Below are 18,990 nucleotides of genomic sequence, written 5' to 3'. Positions count from 1 at the left end.
GAAGGTCTAAATGATTTACTTATGATCATGCGACCAGTCAGAGGAAACACAGGACAGATTACAGACATTCTAACTGTGAGGTTAATTTAATTGTCCACATTACCTCCAATTACCCACTGTTTGGGCAACTGCCTGTTAGGACTTCTCACTCATCAAAGCCTAGAGAGTTTCTGTCTTATACAAATAAACCCCTCTCCTTCCTGATCTTCTCCTGTCAGGTTACTAAAAGGGACAGACAGACCATACTTCCCACATGCTCTACAGAGCTCCAATGCTTTCTCCCCCCCCCCCTTTAAAAAAATATTTTGGGGGACAAAGGATGGGAGGGAGGTGAGAGAAAGAGAGAGAGAGAGAGAGAGACAGAGAGAGAAACATCAATGTGAGAAGAGAAATATCAATCGGTTGCTTCCTGTATGCACCCTAACTGGGGACCAAACTGAAACCTGAGTGTGCACCCTGACCAGGAATTGAACCCACGACCTTTCAGTGTACTGGATGATGCTCCAACCAACTGAGTCACACCAGCCAGGGCACTCTGATGCTTTCTAGTCATTCAGAACACATCTCCACAGAGTTGCCAAGACTCAAAAGCCCTATCTCCTGACCCTTCTCTTTCCACATGACCCTAAGAGACATTAAGAGACCAAGTGAATGAGCCACAGAATAAAGATCATTTAAGAGTGGCAGAGGGAGGGAAAAAATGGATTACAGTGGAGAGGAGAAAGAGCAAAAAGTGAAAATAAAAGGCAGTGAAAACTTGTGACCTTCTCTGCTCGGGGAAGAAAGAAACAGTTATAAATTGCTCCCTTTACCTCTTCCTTGAACATGGAGATGTGGAAAAAGACCAAGGGAGATGAAGTTACCTGATATCTTGAAAATGTGAGACCTCAAAGATAAAGGAGTTTTCTGGTATTTCTGAAAGTTCATGACAATTACATTGGGCTGGAAAGGGAGAGGGAAAAGGAGGTGGAGGAAAACGGGAAGGAAAGTTGGTAGAACCATTAATCAAACAGGATATGCAAGAGGAAAATTTATTTGGGAAGATGAAAATGTTAGACCTGCAGTGCCCAGGAACATCCTAAGATCAATAGGTAGTTGAAAACACAGGTCTGGAGGCCAGCAGTCAAAGTAGAAAAAGTAGCTAAAAACTTGCAGAGTGAACCAGAACTCAAGGGCAAAAGTGAAAAGTGCTTTGAAGAATTAACCCTTCCTTACCAGGGCAGGGTAAAGACTATATTAAGTCAGGAGAGAGTACTAGTAGCATCCATTCCATGTGGCTGACATATCTCAGCTATCTCCCACTTCCTCTTTTCCTTATCTCTCTGCCTCCTTCCAATCTTATCTAGATGCTCCCCACTATCTGATGCTTCTCAGGAAACTAAATGCAGATAAGTTGCTAACCAAGCTGAAATGACAAATAATAAATCTAAGTACCACTCTTAGAATTTACAAAGTAGATCAAAATATAAATCATGCAACTTGGCAATGACTGGAAATAATGGCAATTACAAGAGAATATCATTGGAGTGCGACAGCAGGGGCAGCCCACCAGGGTTGGGAGATGGGTCACATACTGGATTAATTGAATAAGTAAGTCTGATGAGGGCAATGGGAATTGGTATTTCAGCAATAAAGAATAAAAATATAAATAAGACTTCCGGTCAAGATGGCGGTGTAGGTAAATGCTGTATCGCCTCCGCTCACAACCACAACAAAATTATAACTAAACTACAGAACAACCATCGTTCAAAAACCGCCTGAAATCAAGCTGAATGGAAGTCCTACAACTACGGAATTAAAGCAGCAGCAACATCAAGACTGGTAGGAGGGGCGGAGGCGTGACAGGCTGGTCCCACACCCACGTGTGGCGGATAAAAATTAAGAGGATATCTTGGCTGGGAAGGTCCTTCCTGAGGACTGAGGGGTCCCCATCCCACACCAGATGCCCTGCTCACGGTTCCAGTGCCAGGAAGAGAATCCCCATAACTTCTGGCTAGAAAAAAGAACGGGAACTGAGGCTCAGGGAGGCTGAGGCGGCTGGAGCCCCAGGCAGCTGCTCTTAAAGGGCGTGCATGGACTTATCGGACTCTCTCCCTCTAAGCTCTGAGGGAAGGCAGCTCGAGGGACACCAGGGACATACAGGGAAGAACTGAGCTGTTTAGCATTGGAGCAAGGGCTGGGGAGGGGGCTTTCTCCAGGATCCTTTGGTGAGCCCTTCCCTGGGGGAGCAGACAGCCTCCATATCTGGGACTCCAGCCACCTGGCTTACACTGGTTGCCCCGCCCTGGTGATTCCCTGTGGCCTCACCCCACCCAACTTTCAGGCCCACCCAAGCTGTTGCCTGTCCTAGATCCTGCTTCAGGTTTTCCTAAATTCTTTCAAATAAGCAGCATCTGGTCTCAGAAAGCCCCATACCTCTTGTTAAGTAATACATAGAAACAAACACAGGGAAGCTGCTAAAATGAGGAGACAAAGAAACAGGTCCCAAATGAAAGAACAAAACAGAACCCCAGGAAAAGAACTAAGCAAAATGGAGACAAGCAACCTAACAGATGCAGAGTTCAAAAGACTGCTTATAAGGATGAACAATGGACTTAGTCAGAACTCAGTGAACATAGTGAGGGCCTCAAGAGCATAAAAAAGGACCAATCACAAATGAAGGATGCACAGTCAGAAAAGGAGACACTAACTGAAATAACAATTTACACAGATTCAATAGTAGAGTAGGTAAAGCCAAGGAGCAAACAATCGATTTGGAATATAAGGAAGAAAAAAACACCCAATCAGAGCAGCAAAAAGAAAAAAGAATCCAAAAAAATGAGGATAGTGTAAGGAGCCTCTGGGACAACTTCAAGCATGCATCTTGGGGATGCCAGAAGGCGAAGAGAGAGAACAAGAAATCGGAAACCTATTTGAAATAGTTAATGGCAAAAAACTCCCCTAACTTGGTGAAGGAAACAGACATACAAGTCCAGGAAGCACAGAAAGTCCCAAACAAGATGAACCCCAAGAGGCCCATACCAGTACACACCATCATCAAAATGCAAAAGGTTCAAGACAAAGACAGAATCTTAAAAGCAGCAAGAGAAAAGCAGTTAGTTAACTACAAGGAAGTTCCCATTAGACTGTCAGCTGATTTCTCAAAAGAAACTTTGCAGGCCACAAGGGAGAGGAAAGAAATATTCAGAGTGATGAAAGCAGGCACTTACAACCAAGATACTCTATTCTGCAAAGCTGTCATTTAGAATCAATGGTCATATAAAGAGTTTCCAAGACAAGGAAAAGCTACAGGAGTTCATCACCACCAAGCCATTATTATATGAAATGTTGAAGAGTATTCTTGAAGAAAAAGATAAAAAATATGAACAACCAAAATGGCAATGAATACATAGCTATCAACAATTGAATCTACAAACAAAATGAACAAGCAAAACAAAAACATTCTCATAGATATAGAGAATATTTTGTTGGTTGCCAGATGGGAGGAGGAATGGGGGAATGGGTGAAAAAGGTGAAGGGATTAAGAAGTACAAATTGGTTGCTAGACTAAAAAACCTCAAAGGGAAGGGGGTTGTGGGGTGGGATTAGAAGAAGAAATAGGAAGACAAACCCACACTAAACAAAAATGGCAGTAAATAAGTACATATCAATAATCACCTCAAATGTAAATGGATTGAATGCTCCCATAAAAAGGCACAGAGTAGCTGACTGGATAAGAAAGCATGACTCATCTATATATTATTTACAAGAGACCTACCTCACAACAAAAGACTCACATAGGTTGAAAGTGAATGGATGGAAAAAAATCTTCCAAGCAAATGGAAAGAAAAAAAAAGCTGGGGTAGCAATACTCACATCTACAAAATAGACTTCAAAATGAAGGCCATAAATAGAGACAAAGAAGGCCACTACATAATATTGAAAGCATCTATACAACAGAAAGATATAACCTTAATAAACATATATACACCCAATATAGGAGCACCAAAATATACTAAAAATCTTCTGGAGGACGTCAACGAAGAAATTGACAGCAATACAATCATAGCAAGGGACTTCAACACCCCGCTGACATCACTGGATATATCCTCTAGACAAAAAATTAGCAAGGAAACACAGACTCTATACAAAGCATTACACCAAATGGATTTCATAGATATCTACAGAGAATTATACTCTAAAACTAGAGAATTCACATTCTTCTCAAGTGCACATGGGACATTCTCAAAGATAGACCACATGTTAGGACACAAATTAAAGTCTCTACAAGACAAATGGATAAAAAAGCTGGGGTACATATACACAATGGAGTACTACGCAGCTGTAAGAAAGAAAGATCTCTTGTCCTTTGAGACTACATGGAGGGACCTGGAGAGTATCATCCTGAGTGAGGCAAGCCAAACAGAGAAGGACAAGTATCATATGATCTCACTTATTTGTGGAATATAATGAACATAACGGTCTGAGGAATGGGGTAGTCCCAGAGACGTGGAGGTGGGGTACAGACTGACAATCTCCAGAAGCGGGGATGATGGGGAGAGATAAACCACAGAACTTATATGCATGTATGCATGAACAGTGGACATGGACAACAAACTGGGGACAGGACGAGGAGGGAGGGGAAGGGGGGAATCACTGGGGGGAAAAGGAGAACCATCTGTAACAAAATTAATAAAAAAGAAAAAAAAGAAGAAAAAATAAAGTCTCTACAAGTTCAAGAAGATTGAAATCATATGAAGCATCTTCTCAGATCACAATGGCATGAAACTAGAAATCCATTGCAACAAGAACATGCAAAGACATTTCAACACATGGAGGAATGTTATTAAACAACGAATGGGTTACCGAGGAGATCAAGGAAGAAATTAAAAACTTCCTGAAAACCAATGAAGATGAACACACAACAGCACAAAATCTATGGGATGCAGCAAAAGCAGATTTGAGAGGGAAGTTCATAGCACTACAGGCCTACCTCAAGAAACAAGAAAAATTTCTAATAGACTATCTAACCTCACAACTTAAAGAACTAGAAAGCAAACAAAAAGAAAACCCCAGAGCAAGTAGAAGGAAGGAAATAGTAAAGATTGGAGCAGAAATAAACGACATAGAATCCAAAAAAACAATTCAAAGGATCAATGAAACAAGAAGCTGGTTTTTCGAAAAGATAAACAAGATTGATGGACCCTTAGCTTGACTCACCAAGAAACAAAGACAGAGAACCCAAATACACAAAATCAGAAATAAAAGAGAAGAAGTAACAACTGACACCACAGAAATACAAAAGAACCTTAACAACTAATATGAACAATTATATGGCAACAAATTTGACAATCTAAGTAAACTGGACAAATTTCTAGAAACACATAGTCCCCCAAAACTGAATCGAGAAGAGAGAGAAAACTTGAACAGACCAATAAGGTCTAAGAACTAAGGAAACTGAACAGGTAATCAAAACTCTCCCAGCAAACAAAAGCCCAGGCCCGGATGGTTTCATGGGGGAGTTTTACCAAACATTCACAAAAGAACTAACACCCTTTCTCCTCAAACTATTTCAAAAAATTCAAGAAGAAGGAAGACTTCCAAACTCGTTTTATGAGGCCAGCATAATTCTAATTCCAAAACCAGAAAAAGACACTGCAAAGAAAGAAAACTACAGGCCAATATCCCTGATGAACACAGATGCCAAAATCCTGAACAAAATACTAGCAAATCGGATCCAGCAATACATCAAAAAAAATCATTCACCATGACCAAGGGGAATTCATCCCAGGGATGCAAGGCAGGTATAATATTTGCAAATCAATAAATGTGATACACCACTTAAATAAAATAAAGAATAAAAACCACATGATCATATCAATAGATGCTGAAAAAGCATTCGACAAAATCCAGCATCCATTTCTAATAAAAACACTCAGCAATGTTGGAATAGAGAGATCTTATCTCGACATAATACAGGCCATATATGAAAGACCTACAGCCAACATCATACTCAATGGGCGGAAACTAAAAGCATTTCCCTTAAGAACAGGAACAAGACAGGGATACCCACTTTCGCCACTCTTATTTAACACACTACTGGAAGTCTTAGCCACAGCAATCAGACAGGAAGAAAAAATAAAGAGGATCTAAATTGGAAAGGAGAAAGTGAAACTGTCATTATTTGCAGATGACATGATATTGTACATAGAAAACCCTAAAGACTCCATCAAAAATCTACTAGACTTAATAAATAAATTTGGCAAAGTAGGAAGATACAAAATTAATGTCAAGAAATTGACGGCATTCTTACACACCAGTGATGAAGTCACAGAAAGAGAAACTGAAAAAACAATCCCATTTACCATCGCGGCAAAAAAATTAAGATACCTAGGAATAAACTTAACCAAAGAAGTAAAGGACCTATTTGCAGAAAACTACAGGACATTGAAAAAAGAAATACAGGAAGATATAAAAAAGTGGAAGAACATACCTTCTTCATGGATTGGAAGAATTAACATCATTAAAATGTCCATATTACCCAAAACAATCTATAAATTCAATGCAATCCCCATCAAAATACTGACAACATACTTCACAGAACTAGAATAAATAATTCAGAAGTTCATATGGAACCAAAAAAGACCCCGAACAGCCACAGCAATCTTGAAAAAGAAGGACAAAGTAGGTGGGATCACAATACCAGATATCAGGTTATATTACAAAGCTACTGTAATCAAAACAGCCTGGTACGGGCAGAAGAACAGGCATATAGACCAGTGGAACAGAGCAGAGAACCCAGAAATGGACCCAAGACATTATGCTCAATTAATATTTGACAAAGGAGGTAAGAGCATACAATGGAGTAAAGTCCGCCTCTTTAATAAATAGCGTTGGGAAAATTGGACAGCTACATGCAAAAAAATGAAACTAGACCATCAAATTACACCATACACAAGAATAAACTCAAAATGGATAAAAGACTTAAATGTGACCCCTGAATCCATAAAAATCCTAGAAGAAAATGTAGGCAACAAAATTTCGGACACCATATGGAGCAGAATTTTCACTGATACATCACCTAAGGCAACAGAAACAAAGGAAAAAAATGAACACATGGGACTACATCAAATTCAAAAGCTTCTGCACAGCAAAAGAGACAACCATCAAAATGGAAAGGCAACCCACTGTATGGGAGAGCATCACTGCCAATGATACATCAGATAAGGGGTTAATTTCCAAAATATATAGAGTACTCATACAACTCAACAAAAGGAAGAAAAAGAACCCAATTTAAAAGTGGGCAGAGGAGCTGAATAGACACCTCTCCAAACAGGAATAAAAATGGACAAGAGACATATGAAGAAATGCTCAACATCACTAATCATCAGAGAGATGCAAATTAAAACAACAATGAGGTATCACCACACACCTGTCAGAGTGGCCGCCATCAACAAATCATCAAACAAGTGTTGGTGAGGGTGTAGGGAATAGGGAACTCTAGTACACTGCTGGTGGGAATGCAGACTGGTGCAGCCACTATGGAAAACACTATGGTGTTACCTCAAAAAATTAAATAATTAACTGCCATTTGACCCAGTGATCCCACTTCTAGGAATATACCCTAAGAAGCCTGAAACACCAATCAGGAAGAATATATGTACCCCCATGTTTGTAGCAGCACTATTTACAATAGCTAAGATCTGGAAACAGTCAAAGTGTCTACCAGTAGACGAATGGATAAAAAAGCTGTGGTACATATACACAATGGAGTACTATGCATCTGTAAGAAAGAAAGATCTCTTATCCTTTGAGACGACATGGAGGGACCTGGAAAGTATTTTCCTGAGTGAAATAAGCCAAGCAGAAAAGGACAAATACCACATGATCTCACTTATTTGTGAAATATAATGATCATAAGAGTCTGAGGAATAGGGTAGACCCAGAGACATGGAAGTAGGGTATAGACTGACAACCCTCAGAAGAGGGGGTTGTGGGAGGAGGGAAGAGATAAACCACAGAACTTATATGCATGTATGCATAACCAATGCACATGGACAACAAAGCCGGGGATGGGGTGGGAGGTGTGGGGAGGAGGTTGTCAATGGGGTAAAAAGGGAGAAACATCTGTAACAAAAATGAAATAAAATAAATAAATATTAAAAAATAAAAATAATAAAATATATAAATAAAAATAGGAGATAAGATAAAATGAACTTTGTGATACTGTATTTGAATTGGAGCTATCACTTCAAATTCATGGTATATAATGTATCTAGACAGATACAGAAATAAATGTAAACATAAAACACACACATTTTCTAGCTCTACCCACTGAAGAAGGCCTGGGGGTAGCAACACCTCAATAGTAATGAACATGTCTAGTACTCAAATCTTGGTTTCTATATACTCTCCGTGAAGAAATGGCTGATTCCAGGACTGAGGGAGAGAAAGCACAAGTTGAAAAGGAAATATTATGTTGTGCCATAAAGTAGGAAAGTGCTCAAAGAATTACAGGGACATGTGAAAAAGACAAAGAAACTGCTCAAAGGGGCTCCACTGACCAAATTTAGGACAAGCTGATCATCAAAATAAATGACAGTATTAAATTAGATAAAATAAAATCCACGAGTAAATAGACAAGGGAAAGCTTTTCCTTAAAGTAGAATGCCAACTAATATAGAAGGAATGATGGATTTAGAAAAATCACATTTGGCAACCATATAATATTAATTCAAGCAAGAATCTTAAATGGATGCTAAAACTAGAAGGTAATGATGTGATGAAAAATGAGTTATTTTTACAGTATTACTAGATCCTGCACAGGATATTTATTAAAAAGGGAAAAATAAATTCACAATGAAGAAATGTGGTAGACACTATTGAAATCAAGTGATTAATGTAAATATCACTAGTAGGGAAAAAATAATCCACATTGTTTGCCACCTGATAAAATGCAATGAGAAAAACAAAGTATCACTTCTATGATATTCCTGTCTAAAATACATAACTTGGGTTTAAGCATGAAGAATCATCACACTACTAAAAATGTTGAACGACCAGCTCTCCAGGGGTAAAAAGCCCTTGTTTGAAGTGTTTCCTGATTTTCACAATGTAAATAATCCTCCATGGCCAATTTCAAGTACTAACTGATAGATAGCACTGAACACAGTTTTGGGAAAAGATAGACATCAGCTTTCATAAGTCACTGGGAGCCAGATGCAGAACACGAAGGGCACAAACCCAAATTAAGGGATATTCTAGAAAGTGACTGCCCTGTAGTCTTCCAAATGTGAAAAACATTAAACTTGTTTTAAAAAGTACAAACTGGCCATGGCCAGTGTGGCTCAGTTGGTTAAGCTTTGTCCCAGGTACCAAAAGGTTGTAGGTTTCATTCCCGTCAGGGCACATGACTGAGTTGTGTGCTCAATCCCAGAAGGGAGCATGCAGGAGGCAGCCAATCGATGTTTCTCTCTCAACATTTCAATCCCTTTCTCTCCCTTTCCCTTTTTCTCTCTCTAAAATCAATAAAAAATTCTTAACTAAATAAATAAGCTTTTCTTAAAAAAAAAAGTACAAACTGATTTATACCCCGATGAGGGCATTGTTTGCATGTGAGGAAATGTTGAAAGCAGAAACTGTAAAGCTAAATTCCAATTAATGAAGGTAAAGAGGGTCAAAAATTGTTACTGCTCCAGGTGAAGCTTAGTTTTACCACTGACTGTACTCTATCATTCATATTGCAATTAATAGCTGAAAGTTAAAACTTCACAGAACAAGTTCTCAAAAGGAACACTGGTTATTAAGACTCAGATATTAAGTAATTCCTTCCATTTCCTTGTTTTAGGGAGTAAAAATATTAGGGAAAGGCAAGGGGAGTGAGAGATTAAAAAGTAAATATTGTAAAATTCCACTTGGAGTATTTTTTAAAGGGAAGCTACTTTTATTTAAGTGAACTTTAATATATGCACAAAAATAAACTGAAGCAAGGTAAACAGCATTTTAATTTTTAAATAAACACATATATATCTAAATCATCATTCCCTACCAAAAATAAAAAGCAGGGTAGAAAGTAGCTGGTAGTTTTAGGAATTAAAGTACTAAATCATAGAAAAAACTGATAGTTTTTAATATTATCCACAAAATGTCTACCTTTCTTTTTCTTTTTTATCCTCACTCGAGGACATTTTTCCATTTTTTGCTCAGATAGAGTGGGAGGGAAAGAGAGGGAGAGAGAGAGAGAGAAACATCGATGTGAAAGCGACACATCAAGTGGCTGCCACCTGCACGACCAACCAGGGCCGGGGACAAACTGCAACCGAGGTACATGCCCTTAGCAGGAACCAAACCCGGGTCTCTCTGGACTGCAGGCCGACGCTCTAACCACTGAGAAAACCGGCCAGGGCCAAAATGTCTACCTTTCAATAGCTACACTTAACACCTATAATACATTCACTTAATAAAACCAGAGTTCACAATATTTTCTTAGATCAACTCAAATACCATGGATCACAGGCATTCGGACAGTGAGGTAAATATCTTGAAAACAGGAGACGTACAAGTCTATACTGACTTATTCCATGATAGAAACAGTATTTCCTGCATTGGATTTTGAACAAAAAAGTATTTTCAAAGAAAGGATGTGCAATTTCATTACCAATATCAAGGCCTACAGTTTTGTAACTATACTACCACTTTAATCTTTGGATGGCATGGCCTGTGCAGAATTTTCTTTCAAGTTCAAGATGGATAGCTTTATGTCAAAAATACCCTTAGGAGGGAATGACCTTTAAAATATATGTATAAAATTACCTTACTTCCTTTGTGCGATAAATGATGATCTTGGAATTTTCTGGAAAAAAATGCAAACAAATATACAATATACACCATAAATAAATCATAAAACTGGATGGTTTTTCACATTAAAAACTTAACCAGCCCTGGCCAGTTTGGCTCAGCAGTTAGAGCATCGGCCTGCAGACCAAGGAGTCCCAGGTTTGATTTTGGCCAAGGGCACATGCCTCAGTTGCGGTTTGTCCCTGGCAATGGTTGTTGTTGTGTGGGTGGCAGCCAATCGGTGTGTCTCTCTCATATTGATGTTTCTCTCCCTCTCTCCCTCCCACTCTGTCTGAAAATAAATGTAAAAATATCCTTGGGTGAGGATTAAAAAATAAACAACAAAAAAATGTAATAAAAAAGTTAATACAACTTTTAAAGTACGTACCAGCTTTTAAAATCTCAAATCTGTACCAAACATGAAAGCCAGCGTGTTTCTACATTAAAACCCTCGTCAGGTCATCAACAACATTCATGGTATTCTGTACTGCCATGGGGAAAAAAAGTTGGAAGTATTTGTTGTTGCTTTCAAAAATATTCAAAGGTATAGAAATAGACCCAACTAAAGATCATCCTTTCAGTATTAAAGGATTTTAGAGAGTTGCTACTTAACATTAGGAGACAGCTCTTGTTCTAGAACATAGTACAAAATTTCTAGTTCTGCTCTCATTTCTACAAGGTTAGGTAGGCATCAGAGAGGAAGGGAGGTTAGAAAAAAACAGAATGCATAAAATTCCAGATATAAGAAAATGACATAGGAGCCTACATATATTACTATCACTGCTATCAGGAGCATCTGATTACATGCTAACATAGCCCTTCAAAGACTCTTGGGCCCCTAGGTATCCTTTACAACACGTAAGTTTGAGAGGCATGTACCAAATTAGGTTTATTTTGATACCTGCAATCTTTCTAGGGTCAGTCCAGCTCTAAAATACAGTGACTTTAGCAAATTTAATGAGATATCTACTTCCGGTCATAAGATAGTCTTTTAAAAATCTGGGATACACTGGCATTTATATGATCTTTACCCTTGTCTGTGGAAAATAGGCAACAGAGATTCATCCAATTTATAGCTTAAATGATTGAATTATTTAAACTAAAGACTCTAAAATAGAAATTTTAATACTTATACCAAAAATGTCTGGTGGGTCTGCATACTACCACTTTATCTTATGCAATGTACACCATTATGTGATGAAAATCAGTTTATTAATCTTTAACTTTCACTTTAGTGTTAAAAACAATAAATAGGGAGGCTAAATGGAATAGACGAACATCTTTAAGATAGGTCAGTAGAGCATGTAAGTTAACATGTAACCCGGTTTTATTCTGATTTCTGCATTTTATGCACCAAGTCTATTTATATGTTACTTTTTCTACTAAAAAAAAAAAAGCATAATTTCCTTTTCACTGTTTGTTTTTGAATAATCCTGTAATGGTCAAATGAATCTTAAAGCACATAAAAGAAAACTTAGGATCTATCTCAAATTCTGAAATGGATATTACACTGAAGAGAGAGATATATGATCTAGAGGTAATTCTTCCTATTCAGTATTTTCAGTAGAAACTATAATTATGCTAATTTAAGACTATAATACACTGAAATTATAGTACTAAATCCTTAGGAAATATGGTTGATTTCTACATCTTTTAAAATTGATACTTTATTTAGCTTTGTTTTCTCAGGTTCATAGAGTTATTTTATAATAATTCCTACTTTTTTTCAAATGCAAAATACAATATGCGCTTTGTTTTAAAAAGAATAGTTTTATCTTGAGAAGAAAATGAACTTAGAGATGATAAATAGGAGCTTTTCAACTTATAAATATAGGATGTAAGAACTGTAGTTTTCATCCTAACATCTAGAAAACCAACAAGATACCATACACAAAGCTTAAATCCTTCTATGGTTATGCATTTATTTTCCCATCAGTTATGTTAATTCAGACACCTTAATGGAAGTGTCCATTTCTTCAATTTTTTATCACAAGAAACAATTTTAAGTCTCATTTGATATTTTAGTTTAAGCTTTTCCTGACTTATTAAATCTGAAAGAACTCAGATTAGAACTTTTAAATCAATATTTTTCTTAAGATCTTTATGTATCTAATACTTAAAGCAGTCTTATTCATAAATTGGCACACCAGTCCCAGAATGAGTGCATCTTTAAAACCATGTAGATTAGCCCTGGCCAGTTTGGCTCAGTGGTTGAGTGTCAGCCTGCAGACCAGAGAATCCTGGGTTCGGTTCCTGCTAGGGGCACATACCACACACACACACACAAAAATCAATAAAGTAAAACCATGTAGATTATAGTTGTCATGACTAAAGATATTTAGTCATTATAATACCAATGATTAGTAGTCAAGATTGTGCTACAGCCCCAAAGGAGGGAAACTGAATCTCATTTGAGAAACATGGTAGAATTCCAAAGGCACCAACCTACTATGTTAGGGGGATTCTGAATACTAAGTAATGTAATATCAGTTCTGGACAACTAAAAAAACTAAATGATCCTCCAAAAGGAAAACACATCCAGTATCATCCAGTATGCATTTATAATTGCTTATCAAAAGTTCTTGAGAAATTTTTAAGAAACTGACTTTACAGTAATAAAACTGTCACATCCTACTATTAGAAAGGAGAGTTATTTATATATACATACATATATATATATATATATATATATATATAAAAGACGAAGAAAGACAAATGCAATACAAGTTAAAACCAAATCAAATCTGTATCTTCTCTGGAGGAAGCAACTTTATGCAATATTACTGCAAATTATTAAAATTTTGGAAAATTTTTCCCAAAATTACAATAAATGAAAATATACCCAGGATATAATTGCTTAATTAGATAATGCATGATAAACTTTATCATAAGAGCACAATCACATACTGATGAAACGATGTTAGTAAGGGAGTTAACAAAAGTGACCAAAACAGTTATCTGCAGTATCCCTTTTCTTGATTTATTAATTTAGCAACTTTCACCGGTTATAAACTTTTATCAAATTTATTATATGTATATGTGCACTGGTAATATAACCCTTAAGTGTTTTGAATTAACTATTCAAAATAATTATACAAGACTGAGTTAGGTTTAATTTACTTTGAAAGTTTGCTATAATCACATTTCTTATCTGGTAAATATTTATTGTGGTACAAACTATACAAAAAACCCAATATACAGAAATACAATTTCATCCTATAGTATGTATTTTAATTCTTTTAGATAAAAATGCCTACATGTTTTATATCAGATCATTTAGATAACTGAGGCAGGGATTAAATTTTAAAAATCATACAACTTTCATGACATTAGTAAAGCCAATTTGACTAATAGCACTGATAAAAATAACCAATTTAATAGAAGTAAAACAGGACTTGAGAAATCAGAAAAAGAAACCAAAACCTAGAAACCCAATTAAATATACTTTGAATATATTCATTCTCATATGGATATATTTACACATAACCCAAAGTAAACTTTATGGTCTTTATTTTTCCATTATCTATAGCATAATAATTGATCAAAACAAAATCTATAGCATGTCTTTCATATGTAAAGTCATTAATATTCATTACCTGAGACTGAAGTAGCAGAAAAGGGATAGTGCATCTCTATACCATATAAAGCCTTGAATAAATACAAACCCTGATAAAAAGAAAGCAGCATGCCAGAGATCTCTGAAGACAGCGCCAACACTGTATGAGGTGCTTGTACCGTGGCTCTGAACTGTTCCCTCCTGTGAATTATCTGTGGTACTAGAACCATCTCCTTCCCTATGTACTTCCAAATGGGCTGCTTTTCTTAATTTCCTTCATCAGAAGAGATTAAGAATGGAAGGTAGCTTTAAAATTTTAACAACCAATTTTCTCAGTAGTCATGTTCAAAATTTTGGCAAACATAAAAACAGGAATTTTAATACACAATAAAATTCAGATTTACTGGATGAAAGTTAACCCAAACATAAAGTACATATTCAAGACCAATTTTTTATAAATGGTAAGGTACTGTTCCTTGCTTATACTCCCGGACAGTGGACATTAGGTTGTAAGGATCGCATTACAGAGATATTTACAAAAGCATTTCCTCCCTATTTGAATGCCTCTTATCTGCAAGTGAAGAAAAAAATTTAAATAAAAGAGAATTATAATCTAACTGATCAGCAATGCTATTTATCTTTTCAAAATGGAAAGGGCTTAAATCTCAGCATCCCCAAACTGTAAATATCACAATCTTTTACCAACAATATTCAAAAGAGAAATTGCTCCAAAAGACCCTTAAAACAGAACTGCGTTGTACTGAGTGGAAAGTGAGACTTGCTATGTTTACTTAATCTAGGGAGACAATATTAGCTTCCGATAGCATTTATTTATTTATTTATAATCCTCACCTGAGGACGTTTATTGATATTTCAGGGGGGTGGGGGCAGGAAAAGGAAGCGAGAGAGAGACATCGACTGGTTGGATTGGTTGCCTCTCATACGTGCCCCAACCAGGTATCAAACCCATAACCTAGGTGTGAGTCCTGACTGGGAATAAAACCAGAAACCTTTTGTTGTACGGACGACACTCCAACCAACTGGTCCACCCAGCCAAGGCTCAAGTAGCATTTAATAAATAGAATTTAACTAACAATTTTCTTGGCTCCTGTTTTTGTTAAAGCATCTTATAAGTAAATAAAATTTTAAATAGTGGGAATTATTAGCAACTCCAACTAACATATATTCCCTACAGTGAAATTAGGTGCCTAGAAATCAGCTTTAAGAAAGAAAACGAAAACAAAATCAAGTATGTGGTCTCAAAATGACCTTGAAGCAAATACAGAAAACAAAATCATTATTTGGTAGCTGATTCTGAAGCTCACTGCTTTATCTGAAAGAGTAACTTTACAAGATAATATATATTTTTTGAAACCAAGAACAATTCTAGATTCAAATTATAGAAATATACAGAAAAACATCACTTTTAAACAGACAGTACCTTCTTCTTTTACCCCCTGTACTTAGAGGCGGCTTGGGTGTTCTTGTTGAAACAATCTGGCAGTGTACAGTTCCCAGGAGCAGCATCAGCCATATGGGCCCAATCACTTCTGTCAGAGGTATGTTATGTGGGCTAGAAGCGGAACAAAACAATACTATTGCGGCAACTACAAAAAAAGGGAAAGAAAATACATTACAGATCTGACAGTCATTTCTTCAAAACTTTAAAAATTATTTTAACACTGCTTCTTGCCAGATTATTTTTCTAAATTTAAATACATTTAAATGTTTCTCCAAACAAGCTTTCAGACTGGCTAACCATGTTTGCTGTTCAGTAATAAACTCTTGGAACAAGATAATACCCGACATGGTCTCTAAAGTACGCACCTTAACATTACACTGAAAACTAGATGCACATGAATCTAAGGCCATTACTAGCAAGATCCCAGACAGTCAATAGAACCACATTAACCTCAAGTGCACTTATTTCTTTGTTTAACAAACATGGAAGTCTTTAAGTGTATAATAAGGCTATAGCAAACTTCTTTTCAATAGAGGTCTATCTACTTAGAATTAATGACATATATTTACTTGGTCAAACTTTTCAGGGAAACCACTCAACACCCATTATTGCTAACCATTGCCACATGAAAAATACATCTTGTTTTAGCTTGCTCAGCGTCCCTTAAGCCTTCTAGATATAAATTCTTTATCTTTTGGGAATCTGCTTCCTTCATCTGTCAATCAAATGGTCATATTTCTCTCACCTCAGGGACAAACCTGTAATCTAAGCTTGCCACAGTCCTAACTCTGGGCACAGTAATTAATAAAAACATGGGCATGTGCCCTAAGCAGGGCCAAACAGAATCTTTTACAGGGAGTAACAGGAGTGCTTGAAGGCCTTTCTCCTAGATAAAACACTAAGGACTATGAAAATAAAAAATTGCCAGGGGCACCTCAGCCATCATTCAAAAAAAGCTTTCCTAAGAATGAGACCAGCATAAGAAAAGCAGTATGGACAGCACAGACGGTGAAGACATCATCTAAGCCTCTAGATCCAGCAATGCTTGAATAAGGGACCGAAGAGTACTAATTCTTTTCAGGGACAATCGCGGAATTTGAGTATTAGGAGACCTCTGTTCATTTTGTTAGTTGTGAATATTGTAATGTGATTGTGTAATATTTTGAAGCAGTTCATAACTAATGCATTCAGAGGTAACAATTAATTTAATCAAAGAGATGAGCATATGGGTGTTCAAAGTGACTATGTAACTTATCATCTAAATCAGGACTCTTTGAAAGTGAGATGAGACCTGTTAATAAAAGCATGAGGACAACACAAGTAAACTTGGATAGTAAGATAGTACCAGGCAAACTGAATCTGGTTATTGCAGAAGTCTATCTAGTTTCCCGGTTTAAAAAAAAAACAACAAAAAACATTTATGATAAATAGCAAAAAAAATTTATTTTTATGAAAGCTGGTTTGCATTTGGTTTCTGCCACTTGCAAATGAAAGAATCCTGGCCTAGCATACCAAATTTTAAGCTTAAAACACCACATAATCTTCTAGATGTTTAAGAAGTATCATAAAACAAATTTCAGCTTTATATTCTCCTGGGCAGAAAGATTCTTTAAAAAGAAAAAAAAGACTTAAAATTTTAAAAATGCCAATCATCTTTAAGAATTATCCTGGAATTTGTTTTATAATAAAGTCTGGAATTTGGAAAAATATATAGAGTTTTTGTTGTTTTTAATATGAACTCCAATGTGTCCTTTATCTAGTTCCTTAAATTTTTGAGCCTTGGTTTATTCCTCTGTATAAAAATAGTACATAGCTACATAGGTTTCAAGTGGAGTACTACATGAAAAATTCCTTACATATAGATGTGTACCTAACATTGATAAATAGTACTTTTATTAGCTATTATTAACTATCTTTAAAATGGACGGGGATGTAAATATTCCCTAAGAGGTTCAGATTTTAGGCACAAAGAAGAACATCTTAAAGAACTCTAGATCTGAGATAACTTCTTGCTGGGTTATTCATCTTTCTGCCCTATGACCACCATTTTCTGTAATGCTAGGGCTGAGAACCTAAAAACCGTATTTTCTATCTCGAAAGGAGTTTTTTATATTCTGTGAAATTCTGCCAATGGACAACATTACAAAGTGGAAGAAGGCCCTGGCTGGAGTGACTCAGTTGGTCGGATGTCATCCCGTGCACCAAAGATTGCCAGTAATTCAAAATAAATTTTTTAAAAACTGCACAAACTGCATGTTCACTTCAGCATAAATTATAATAGCAAAAGACAGCAAAAGCTTAAATGCCCAATACTAATATAGAATAGACTATTTTCCAATAATTTAAAATTATATTTATAAAGACTCTGATACTTAAGACATAAGGTGAAAATAAAAATACAACTGTTTACACAGAATAATCTCAACTATATGAAAAATTTTACAAAGTAAACTTAAAGGCAAGATTATAGGTAATTTTTAGCTACATTTTCCAAATTTTCTGCAATGAACACACATCATTTCTTTAATCAGAAACACACACATACTCACACAATCACAAAATCTTCATAGTTCACTCCCTTTTATGTATATAAGATGTATCCTGGCTTAAAGGAAACAACTTTACCTAAATCGAAATCTGTAGTTTTTATTATATTTTAATTTACTTAAAGAAATTATCTTTTACTTAATAAAACATGTTTAAATAATCATTCAACATTAAAATCATGTTTTTTAAAAAGTAAGACATTAAAAAGACTGAAAGAATATTAACCAAATTAAAATCATTTCTTCGCTAGAGTGATGGAATATGAGTAGTTTCTAAGACTCCAAATGCTTTAGAGTGTTGTATATTATGCACTGCATACTGCTGCTAAGACTGCATACTAGAATGCTACTGTGGTGGGAGGCAGTGTAACGGCATTGTTACGCATGTGGCTCTGAGTTAGAGAATTTAAACCTGAACTTGGGCTCTACCACATTTGGTGATTGTGTGACTTTGGGCCCTCAGGTTCTTTTCCTCAGGATCCCATGTCTGTAAGCTAGGCATAATAATAGTACCTACACTTTACTAGGTACTTGTGAGAATTAAATAAGAATCTGTGTCGCCCAGCTGGTGTGGCTCAGTGGTTGAGCATCGACCCATGTACCAAGAGGTC

The 18,990-nt window shown here is 36.3% G+C and overlaps 1 protein-coding gene across 2 annotated transcripts in view; it reads right to left on the bottom strand.

The window, feature by feature from the left end:
• The window catches only part of PHTF2 (putative homeodomain transcription factor 2), a 154,413-nt gene that overhangs the window by 37,125 nt on the left and 98,298 nt on the right, over positions 1 to 18,990 (bottom strand). For both annotated transcript variants that reach the window (XM_036246919.1, XM_036246918.1), the window contains 2 exons: positions 15,813 to 15,978; positions 14,481 to 14,645 (listed from right to left, as the gene is read on the bottom strand). In XM_036246919.1, coding sequence (XP_036102812.1) covers positions 14,481 to 14,645; positions 15,813 to 15,978 — 331 coding nt within the window. The remainder of the gene's footprint in view (positions 1 to 14,480; positions 14,646 to 15,812; positions 15,979 to 18,990) is intronic.

The sequence above is a fragment of the Molossus molossus genome, unplaced genomic scaffold (assembly GCF_014108415.1).
Source record: "Molossus molossus isolate mMolMol1 unplaced genomic scaffold, mMolMol1.p scaffold_m16_p_7, whole genome shotgun sequence".
Classification (NCBI taxonomy): domain Eukaryota; kingdom Metazoa; phylum Chordata; class Mammalia; order Chiroptera; family Molossidae; genus Molossus; species Molossus molossus.
The sequence above is the reverse complement of the archived record's forward strand: the minus strand, read 5'-3'. Positions and strand labels throughout refer to the sequence as shown.